The sequence below is a fragment of the Cyphomyrmex costatus genome, unplaced genomic scaffold, assembly GCF_001594065.2.
Source record: "Cyphomyrmex costatus isolate MS0001 unplaced genomic scaffold, Ccosl1.0 scaffold159, whole genome shotgun sequence".
Taxonomy (NCBI): Eukaryota; Metazoa; Arthropoda; class Insecta; order Hymenoptera; family Formicidae; genus Cyphomyrmex; species Cyphomyrmex costatus.
In genome coordinates this window covers 812,661-823,628 of record NW_017275598.1, presented here as the reverse complement: position 1 = coordinate 823,628, position 10,968 = coordinate 812,661, and the positions used below count along the sequence as shown (strand labels likewise).

The following is a 10,968-nucleotide window of genomic DNA, read 5'->3' as shown; positions in this document are numbered from 1 at the left end:
TATTTCTTCCTATCATTTTCGTTATTTGATTACGTCTCAACTGCTTGGTGAAACGATCTGCAGCTGCAGATTCATTAATAATGTACCACCACACATAAGTGTCTAACAGATAGCAATTCTTTTCTCTTTCAGCAACGGAATTTTTTAGCAGCTCGCAAAACGTACAAGCTGTGCGTTTTCCACGAATCTCCTGAAATTTTTACGATATGGCCATTTCGTCTTCTTATTACGGACGTAAAAATTTTTTTTCTCGTATGCGCAGTTGCGATCTTATAACTACGAAGTCTTCGCAAAAGAGAAAAAAATGCAAAATAACGACTAGTACCAATGGACTTCGAATGCTCGTTTTTGCGTAGTCACCATTATAATTTATACATCCTACCCTTTCGCCGAATGAACACTTTGACGAGACGATAACACCATATGTTCGTTCTGATTGCTATAATATTTACGACGGTGCAATGTATGATCGTGTTTCAAGAATTTCATCAGAAGCATGCGTGGTAATAACGTTCAGAAGGTGGGGATGATATCGTTGGCGAAGGAAGATCAGTAATTCTTTGACAAATGGATGGTTCAAATGAATATAATGGTGTTCTTTTTTATTTAATTAATAATTTTAACAAGACATATATTGAATTCAAAACATTTCTTTGTATTACAATTTAAAATTACTGTATTAAATATTTATTTATAAGAGAAAGAGAAAGTGTATTGAAAAGCAAGACATATAAATAATTGACGTGTTCAATACTAGGAACAATATTTTTGTTTTCGTATCGTACAATAAATGATAGCATATATGTTATTAAATTATTTTACTATATGCAAAATATAATAATTAAAAAATTCATTTATTATTTTTATAGTGTCGAAATTAAAAAAAAAATGTTTTATTGTACTCTGCGTTTCAATTTTTTCTCTTTCTTTTTTTCTTGTGTATTAAATAAAGTTTGAAGTTGGTACAGATTACGAACTCTTATGTAAAAGTGATATAAATCTGTGGACTTATGTTAATTTTATACTTAATATGTATTTTAACTAAAAAAAAAGAAATTTTTATTAAAAAATAATATAATTATATGTTTTTATATTCCCTTTAAGTTTTAGGAATGTAAAATACAATATGTTAAGCTACGAAAAAATATGTGAAAAAAGTTGCTTTTTATAGTGTAAAGTAATATTTATTGTGTAAATCTTTTTAATATTTTAATATATAAAGTTATATAAAACATATATATATATATAATTTTACATTTAAAATATTGTTATGTATATATATATTAATTATATATATTGAATATTATCTAATATATTTAATTGATTACACAGATTTAGAATGGGCGATCAGTTTGAATCGTTGCATGTTGAAAATTATCGGTTTGTGGCCAGAAGAAAACAAAAATCAACGTGAAGAATTACTGTCGAAGATTCGATTTCTATTGAATGTTATTATGTTAATTATCGTGTTGACTATACCGGCTTTAATGTCACTGATAAGAGTATGGGGCGACATGATTTTAATGATAGATAATTTACAATACACCCTGCCTCTTTTGATAACGACGTTGAAAGTCTTCATCATGTGGTACAACAAAGGAGGTATTTTATTATTTAGCAAATGATTATCTCAGTCTTTCATATTTTCTTTGCCTCCATTGTATTTAATTAATACGTAAATTTCGCAAAACTATAAATTTTAACAAATAAATACTACTTTACTATACCAAATTCATAAATTGAGTTGAGATATAGGAGTATAGTATTACAATAATGTTACAACAAAATAATATTACATATATACATATAGTACTTATATTAAAGACAAATTATTTTCCTAGCTTTGTCGCCGTTGATTAACATGATTGTGAAAGATTGGATAAAAGTGAAAATGGAAGAGGAGCGAATCGTCATGCTAAAACAAGCCAGAATCATCCGCTTACTTGCTATTTGCGGAGCACTTATGATACTTTCTACGTTGGTAATAACGTTTGGCTCTTTCCTTTTTGGCAAGACACTTAGGCACGTAACAAATTATACCGATCCAATTGGAAAGCCTTTGCCAATCCAAACATACTATCCACACGATGTATCTAACAGTCCAAATTTTGAATTAACATATTTGATACAAGTAATCGGGCTCACTACATCCGGTCTCTCTTATACCGCAGTCGACAACTTCCTTGGACTTCTGATCTTACATATATGTGGCCAGATGGAGAATCTGCGTCTGCGACTATTGAATTTGGGAAACGATTCAAATTTCAATGCGATTTTAAAATACAACGTGAAAGACCATATTCGTTTGATCAGGTCCTGAATCGAAAATATTCTGAAGTCATGTTCTAATAATTTGTCGGATTTAATCTCTTCTTTAAAAAAATTATTTGAAAAATATATCAAAATTTTATAAAAATGAAACGCAATGTGCAATTTTGCTTTATACTCTAATTTAAATATTATATTTTAAAAATAATAAGCCATAAATTAGAATCTTTTAAAAAATAACAGAAATTAAATTTTTTTAAATAATTTTATAGAAAACGTATAAACATTTTGCATAACATATGAAATTCATATATTGTTTTTTATTTCATAATATCTATTTTACAGATCTATAGAAACCATTGATAATACATTCAATTTAATGCTACTCGGTCTGTTATTCTTTTTTGGAATACTGTTTTGTTTTCATGGATTTCTAATAATCAATGTAAGTAAACATAACAGGACAGCATACATATATAATATCACTAAAGATATTAAGCTTATTATAATTAGTTAATTAACAAATAATAATATTGACGTGTTGCAAAAGTTGCGTTTATCAAAATGCATTACTGATTCTTTATAGATGTTTCACTTTTATAATTTTTTATGTAATATAACTTTCAAACACACACAAATCAATAAAATAATATATTTTAAAATATAATGTATACAATTTTTAAAATGATTTAGGTTGTTAATCGAGGTGGTCACTTATCAATCTGGCAATTAATTTGGTACATCTCTGCGACTGTATGTGTTTTAATGCACACGTGTCTTTATTGTGCGGTTGGTGAACTTCTCGTGACTCAAGTAAGTATAATAATGATTTCTTTGATAATAATTGCAAGAATAATGTAAAAGATAAATATGCCAATCTGGGATGAATTCTTCGATAACCGTAACCTTATATATTGTCAATATTGTGACTTGAGTGACCTAGCTCCAACAAGATTTATGCATGCCCATTTCCACCAATGCAGATTAACTTTAATTCTCGGTTTAACTTACCGTTAATCTTTTTCTAATTTTTAGAATTAAAAAAAGATGAAGAGCAAATTGAACTAAGATTAAAATTAATCTGCATTGGTGGAAATGGGCATTAGCCGTCGCTGATCGTCATTCGTTAAAAAATTATTAACAAAACAATTTGAAAAACTAACATCTTATTTCTGCTATATATAATGTAAAAATTTTATAATATTAAAATTAAAGGATATTTTATATCCTTTCTTGCTTATATAATGGCTTTCCACGTGAAGCGAGGTCCACTCCACCTCCTTCCCTACTAAAGAGCACAATTCGTGTAAAAAAATTGATGTAAAATAAGCATTAAAATAATAATGGATAATTTTTTAAATGGACAACTATGTTTATTTAAAATATATAGTATATTTTTTTACACCAATGTATTATTTTCTTTACATCTATTGATTTACCTCATTATTTTTGTTCGCAAAGATATTAAGTTACGATAAACAAATTAACGACTTACAAGTTAACATTTTATGTCAAAATATGTACCAGAATAAAGTATAAAATATCTGTAATAAAATATCTCTAAACCTCTATATAAAAATAATAAAAATTAATATCTCTATAAAAATATATATCTCTAATAAAATATCTCTAAACTATTCGTTTTTTATATTTCTACTTTTATTTGCAGAATAATTAGAGAAATCATAGTGCAAAAAATCATACAATTTTATTTAAAAAAAATGGAGGTAATCTTGAAGTCTCAAAAAATATAACATTTTTTAGAAGAATTAATTTTTATTCATCGTAACATGTATATATACCCTTTCAAATCGAAACACTTTCCTCTGTGGTATCTTCTCGTAGCATTCAACACAACGAAGATATTTTAAATGATTTATTATTATAGTTACAAGAAACATCCTAAGGTAAATGTATGTACAATATAGTTAATGGACATGAACCAAATTGTTGGACAAAGCGTTAAAACATATTTCAAATATAAAGCTTTTGATGGTATGTACGATTCTAAATTAATTCGTAATTAAATTTTTATAAACAACAAATTTATTTAGAGTTGTACATATTATTAAAAGTTTAGTATTTACAATTTTGTACCACTTTGTCCAATGAATTGGGTTATATCTACTAACTGGTACATTTACCTTATATAATTATATATAAAATCATGTTATTTTTTTGGTCTATATAATTTAATTCTCGGCCCCTATATTCAATTATCTATAGTACGTATTCAAATTTAAATCTTTTTCTCGCTATACATGCAGTTATTTTGAAGAGTCATCCTTAAAGCTTTAAAATAAGATATATAATGATATGTATAATAGATATCGATATACTAATATCGAATTTAAATTAACATCTTTATATTTATTTGTAATTAATCAAGTATTTATCGGTGATATTATAATACTACTGTAGTATTTATGCGTTATATGTCTGATTGTATCAGCGCGCAATTATGGGGGGACTACATATGTAGTATATAAAAAATTCACACATATTTATAATAAGCACTTTGATCCAGCTTTGACCGTTATAGGCGATAATTCTTTCCTTGTTTGTTTGACAATTTACGGTCGGTACAAAAATTATTTAATATTATTAAGAGATTATGTTCGTATAGGCGACTTTCTTCACTATTGAAGCTATATAATGTAATAAACGCGAACGTAATAATATTAGCTTGCAGTAGAAAAGTGGAAAAATAGAAATTGTAAAAGTTGTTTTGTAATTCAATCAATAGGCTTAATTCTTAATACATTAAATTTTTCTACAATCTAGTTATATATATAATTAATCTCACTTTTTCTCATTTGCGCGTGCGTGCAAAAAAGATTAATCCTTTAATCTAATTAATTTCTCAATACTGAATATATAAAACACATTTTCTCAGTCTGAAAAAATACATCGCGCCACGTATGAATACGTATGGTATACTTTGGAGCCAAAGACAGCAAGAGACTTGATATTAATTATGCTCCGCACAAAGAAACCTCTCAATATTACAGCGGGAAAAACATTTCCAATGACAATGTCCACGTTCTGCAATGTGAGTTTCATGATACGCATAAATAATATACAAATCTTATGGTAATTTTATTTGAATCATTAAATGATATCCTTTGAGATTATTAGTATGTGTTATAACTTCTTAACAACACATATGTATTTCATTTAAGTTTATATTATACTGTTAAAAAATCAAATTGTTTCAGTTGCTAAAAACATCGGCAGGCTATGTATCAGTGTTACTTGCCAATGGAGATTAACAACACAATTGAAGGATAAAACATGTAATTGTTTAGTATGTCATTGATATGAAATTAAAAATAATCCCTTTACATACGTATACTTTGCAAAACATTATGGTATATATTGAAAATGATGTAAATTATTGAAAATATGTTTTTATTATATATCACGTTTCTCTAACATTGTCTTTTCATCACGTGTATTTTACTGGAATGCAATTCAAGTATTGATTTTTATATCAACTATTTATATGATCACACGAGTAAAAAATAATAATGGAAAAACAAAACAACCATATATAAAATAATATTTAAGTACAAGTATATTATTTTCTTATTTAATACATGAAAACTACTTTTCTATTGTATCTGCTTGTATTTGAAGTAGTAAATCTCCTTTAGGTTTTAATTTATTCTTCAGGATTCCTTCTCTCTCTTCTTTTTTCTTTTCCTGCATTCTAGCATGTCTTTCAACAGCAAAATCTACCTCTCCTACTAATTTAATAATTTTTGCCTAAAAAAAAAAGAATGTATATGGTACATAATTTCAAAACAAATAATAATCTCCATTTATATTACATACTGCATAACCACGTTGTTTATCTAAGCGTGCTTTCTGTCTTATTCCAAGAGGTGTAGGTCTTCCATCTTTAAATGTATAATCTGGTAAATTTGTTAGAAGACCGAAAGTATTTGGATTAGCTGTTAATCCACGTCTAAAATATATTATACTAATTAGACAATTATAAATGTAAATTATATATATATTTATTAGTATTATTAAAATAGCATTGCATTAAAATCTATATTAATAAATTTGATATATAAAGTAATTCAAATTTTTACAATTTTATATTTTCTATATTATATATAGATATTCTATAGGTAATAGATATTATATATAGATATTCTATATCCTATAACTATAATAAACTTGGACATGATTTTATATTAAATATATCAGAATTTATATTAATGTTCTATATATTTAAATATAAGTAGTTTCAGAAATCGTACTTTTGTCTCCACCTCTGGTTTAAGTATTGTACACAAGATTGATGAAACCCATTAACTGCAATATTATAACCTGTAATAACAGATAATTTTTAATAATATATTGGTTGGTAGTTATAAACAATAAGTGATTATATCATAAGAAAAATTAAATATTCATATAAATTTAATAAAGAATAACATTATAAATTATAACCACAATAATTTCTTTGATACTGACTTATATGTCGTTCAACCTGAAGCACAGCTCTAGCAGTTGATATCATATTTGAAGACAATGTTATACTTATATCAGTATGATATTTGGTAAAGGTTTATAGAATACTCCATTCAGTTCAAATTTTGATTAAAAAATACACTTATTCGACGCGTTTTTGCACGAAACGAACGAATCTGGCAATAAAAAGTGCCGCTCTACCCTCCGAACCGAGATATTAAGCGTTAAAGTTGACGAGTGTTGAGGTTAGGAAATCCGTCATACCGATTAATGTAGCGCTATGAATATACTTTCTTCAATCTTCACGAGTTCATGCTCTTGATGCTCTGTGATCTCTTGCGCATGCGTTTCATTATTCCGTACAATAGTGCACGAAATTAAAAATCAATTTAAAAAATGAATTAGTTACTCGTGCAATGTTTTTATTATACGTAGTTCTATTCCAAATAAATCAAAACCCATGTGAGGTTACGCCGACCCAAACATAAAAAAAATAACATATCCTAGCCGCTTGGGGCCTGACCGCCTAGAAGTTACAGCCTAGACAGTGTCCGTTTGGAATATTTGTAACTCATGAAGACAGTGAAGCGTGATAACAGTCTTTGTCTAGGCAATAACTTCTAATGTCTACAAATAAATATGAAAAATAAAATCATATTTGGTGCAAAAAAAAATGATAGATAAATATTAGAAAAGTCACAGTCTTTGTTTATTTTATGTCTATCACATTTATATATTACATGTAAACTTATCTACATTAATAATATAAGTAAAACATTCAATTATTATTTTTAAACATTTAACTATATACACTTGGAACACGATATAAAAATTCTCCATCATCATCGTAATAACAATCGCTGATTCGATACGTCATGCCAGGTTTGTAAAGATGCTTTGCAATCTTTATTGGCTTAACATAGTTTAATTCTACATCCACTTTTTTATTCCTTGCTTTGATACTAGTATTTAACAAATTATCATCTGATTCAACAATATTAAAATTTCTATTTTTATCCTTAGAAACTATGGTAACATCTTTCTCAGATTGTCGTACAATTTTTGTTGGAGCACCTTCTTTGGCATAAATTTCTGCATTGTCAGATGCTGTGGCAACTTCTGTAGTCTGCATGTCTTGACTAGCATCTATCTGTTTCCTGTATGCATTTAGGAGAATCATACCTTCTTCCGGAGATTCCTCATTTATGTCTTCAAGTTTCACCTTAACAAATTCATCAAATGTAAGTAATTTCTCTGTTTTCTTATTAAATGGTACATCAAATTTTTGTGAATTTATACGCAATGTACAAGATCGTTCTTTATTTAATTTAAAAGTATTTGTACTCTTAATAACATCCATACTGTCAGTTGCAGTGCTTGAAATCAATAAATTTTGATTTTTACCATAATCAGATTTATCTGTCAATTTACTTGAGTTATGCTCTTGTGACAATAATTTCATATCCTCTTGTTTCTCTTCTAGATAAGTTTGTACAATACTAGAAAATAACTGACTCTTTGGTTTCTTGAATTCTAGTTTAGGAACAAACTGTTTTGCTAACAATTCTCTGTCTGTCGAAATAATTTTTCTGTCCTTAAATTTCATCAAATGTTCACTGAGTATGGGACTTAATGAAAGTTTACCCATTCGAAATTTTTCCCAATTTTGCTTCACCACATTATCATATTCCACAAGATTCTTCTCTGATTTTGGTGACCATTTAGTACGCAAGATTTTTCGTATTGTCTGTGGTAAAGCAGGAAAACTTTCGCTAAGTTTCTCTATTGTCCACTCCTCGGGATTAAAGTTATGTAACTTATGAATTAGTTCCTTTTCAGCAAATGTCAGAAAACGTGGTTCTTTCTCTTTAAAATACTTTTTGACAACAATCTGTTGTTTAAGATGTTCTTTTCTGTTCTGCATCTCTCTGAAAAATTACGTGTAATAGATTAATTTTATTATATATGTTTTCATAATTTTCAATGATAGTTACTTTTTATTTTTACACAAGTGATAATAAGCCTAATGTTATATAAGTAAAATACTTATATAATTTTATTCTTAGATGAGCTAACACTACTTCTTATTCTGATAATAAAGTTATCCATAACAATACAGGTTTATAATCTCAATTTTAATGTGAATTAATAAGACTCAATAAAGTAAACGTGGTCTCTTTTATTTTTGCAATAGATTATACTAGAAATTTCTTTCTTGCTTTCATCAAATATTAAATATATATCTAATTCATTTTAAGATCTAAAAGTATATAGTGCATACAAGTCATAAAAGGGTCTGTTTTTTGTCTGAACTAGTACACATGATGCAATAAGTTGAAGTGAAACAAATATACGTTTGTTTCATTTTAACTTATTGCGCCATGTGTACTAGTTGATACAGTACTGAAACAAAAAACAGACCTAAAATATAAACTCATGATCTTCAACTTATACAGATTATAGGCAGATAAATATTCAGTTGAGTTGAGCATTCATTTGAGTTATTTACAATGTTATAAATGAGAATTATCTAAGTTTGAATGTAAATGAGAAAAAAAATTATTAAGTTAATATCGGAACAAATATTATAAAGCAAATTTAGGTTAAATAAAACAAATAAAATTTTATACATATAATTGTAAAATATTATTTATATATAACATTATATTCTAGCACTAAATGCAATATATAAAATCTTCGTATGTAATTACACACACACATACCTTTCATACATCTTGTGACTAATACCGATATTCATAAAGTCCGCTTCGAATTCACTTACGTCTTCAGCATCGAAACTGTCAACCGATTCATCCTTATATTTCAATTCCATTCTTTTACGAATACCGGCGAGTGGCTTAGTAAGTGACCTGACTGCTTTCTTGCTAAACATTCTACATATTATCGTTGTCATTGCACTAATTTCGGACATCGTGAAACCCAAGATAAAAGAATGGAGGGTGTTCACCTAAAAAATCGATGAAATTATACTTATTCAATGCGTTTTTACATTCACTCTGCCTCACGAACCGAGATATTAATCGTTAAAGTGCACGACTATTCAAGTCAGGTTAGAGGAAATCTATCATTAGTCACGTCACACGATACAAACATGTGCTGCGCCGGGTGAGAATTGGGCGCATTTAGCGGACTCAACAGTTGAGTGAGCGTTCGCTAATATTGGTGTATTCTTCCAGATCTATAATTCTGATTGGATGATCTAAAAGAATACACCAATAACAGCGAGCGCTCACTCAACTGTTGAGTCCGCTGAACGCGCCCAATCTGAACACGCCCTAGGCGGTGAGCTGCGGCAACGCATGCGATGACCAATCAGGAGCCAGGCGCATGCCGCATCCGACAGGAGTCCAACATGATTTGGTTCTCGATATCTCGAAGACTCGAACTCGAAATCGTTAACCAGTTTTGAATAAAGACCTATAATCAAAGGGTGTTTTCCAACAACGTACACAGATGACACAGTGTAACACTGTGTCTTACACAAAGTGTTCCAACTGTGACACAGTGTTACACTGCTCGACACTGTAAAAAGCTAAGTACGAACGTGTAGAGTATGCCAGTGTTACCAATTAGAGCTCTATCGTTCCAACAAGTCTTTACACAGTGGAGCACAGTGTAACGTTTCTGTGTCCTAGCTGGAAAACAGCCAAAGATGCGCCAACCGTGAACGGCCCGTGATTGGTCCGCCATTGCGTACCCGTGCCAACCTTACCTGCCTGACGCTGCCAAGCTAGGTGAGAAGATGAGAGTCTGTTACGTATATGGTTATAAAAATATCATCATATCTTAAAATTGGCGTGTCACGCTTTTTTGAAGCCTCTATTCGTTGAGGCAGTTAAAGTAATCCGAAAATGGTGAATTTTGGTAACAAGGAATTTTCGGGGACGCTCTTTTAAAAACATGGTAAAAATTATGATAATTAAAAAAGACTTATCCAATATGGCGGACGGAAAAGATGCGAAAATCTTAAAGGTTTTTCGATTTCGGCGAAATTTGGATTAAGGGGGCTCACGCGGACGCTGATTTTGATTCCGTGTTCCAAATTTTTAAATTCAATATGGCAGACGGAAATGTTGCGGAAATCAATAAGATTTTCCGAATATGACGAATTTAATAAGACGCAAAGAAATGTAATTATAATTTAAAGCTTAATCGACTATGCTTTGGTGTAAATTTTGTAAGAGAAAATTATAT

General features: G+C 28.9%; 3 protein-coding genes across 3 annotated transcripts; 1 reads left to right on the top strand and 2 right to left on the bottom strand.

Moving 5' to 3' along the window:
- The first annotated feature begins 1,364 nt into the window (after positions 1 to 1,364).
- On the top strand, positions 1,365 to 2,785 carry LOC108771457 (uncharacterized). Its single transcript, XM_018536760.1, has 3 exons — positions 1,365 to 1,602; positions 1,842 to 2,313; positions 2,614 to 2,785. The coding sequence occupies exons 1-3, from the start codon at positions 1,365 to 1,367 to the stop codon at positions 2,783 to 2,785; spliced, it is 882 nt and encodes a 293-aa protein (XP_018392262.1).
- A 3,089-nt stretch (positions 2,786 to 5,874) lies between these two features.
- Positions 5,875 to 6,955, bottom strand: mRpL52 (mitochondrial ribosomal protein L52). Its single transcript, XM_018536790.1, has 4 exons — positions 6,757 to 6,955; positions 6,540 to 6,609; positions 6,106 to 6,238; positions 5,875 to 6,036 (listed from the first exon to the last, which is right to left on the bottom strand). Exons 1-4 carry the CDS (start codon positions 6,800 to 6,802, stop codon positions 5,875 to 5,877), a joined length of 411 nt encoding a protein of 136 aa, XP_018392292.1. The 5' UTR covers positions 6,803 to 6,955.
- Positions 6,956 to 7,552: 597 nt separating this feature from the next.
- LOC108771456 (uncharacterized) lies at positions 7,553 to 9,817 on the bottom strand. The gene is made up of 2 exons (XM_018536759.1): positions 9,477 to 9,817; positions 7,553 to 8,681 (listed from the first exon to the last, which is right to left on the bottom strand). The coding sequence occupies exons 1-2, from the start codon at positions 9,683 to 9,685 to the stop codon at positions 7,553 to 7,555; spliced, it is 1,338 nt and encodes a 445-aa protein (XP_018392261.1). The 5' UTR covers positions 9,686 to 9,817.
- Between the last annotated feature and the right edge of the window lie 1,151 nt (positions 9,818 to 10,968).

What these genes read in the sequence shown, in the direction of transcription:
- mRpL52 (XM_018536790.1), bottom strand. Translation starts at nt 6,802, where the DNA reads ATGATATCAACTGCTAGAGCTGTGCTTCAGGTTGAACGACATATAA. An exon ending in TCAGGTTGAACGACATATAA is followed by an intron (nt 6,610 to 6,756) that starts GTCAGTATCAAA and finishes CTGTTATTACAG; the next exon opens with GTTATAATATTGCAGTTAAT. An exon ending in ATAAACAACGTGGTTATGCA is followed by an intron (nt 6,037 to 6,105) that starts GTATGTAATATA and finishes TTTTTTTTTTAG; the next exon opens with GCAAAAATTATTAAATTAGT.
- LOC108771457 (XM_018536760.1), top strand. Translation starts at nt 1,365, where the DNA reads ATGTTGAAAATTATCGGTTTGTGGCCAGAAGAAAACAAAAATCAACGT. An exon ending in CATGTGGTACAACAAAGGAG is followed by an intron (nt 1,603 to 1,841) that starts GTATTTTATTAT and finishes TTATTTTCCTAG; the next exon opens with CTTTGTCGCCGTTGATTAAC. An exon ending in GACCATATTCGTTTGATCAG is followed by an intron (nt 2,314 to 2,613) that starts GTCCTGAATCGA and finishes TCTATTTTACAG; the next exon opens with ATCTATAGAAACCATTGATA.
- LOC108771456 (XM_018536759.1), bottom strand. Translation starts at nt 9,685, where the DNA reads ATGTCCGAAATTAGTGCAATGACAACGATAATATGTAGAATGTTTAGC. An exon ending in AGTCACAAGATGTATGAAAG is followed by an intron (nt 8,682 to 9,476) that starts GTATGTGTGTGT and finishes GTAATTTTTCAG; the next exon opens with AGAGATGCAGAACAGAAAAG.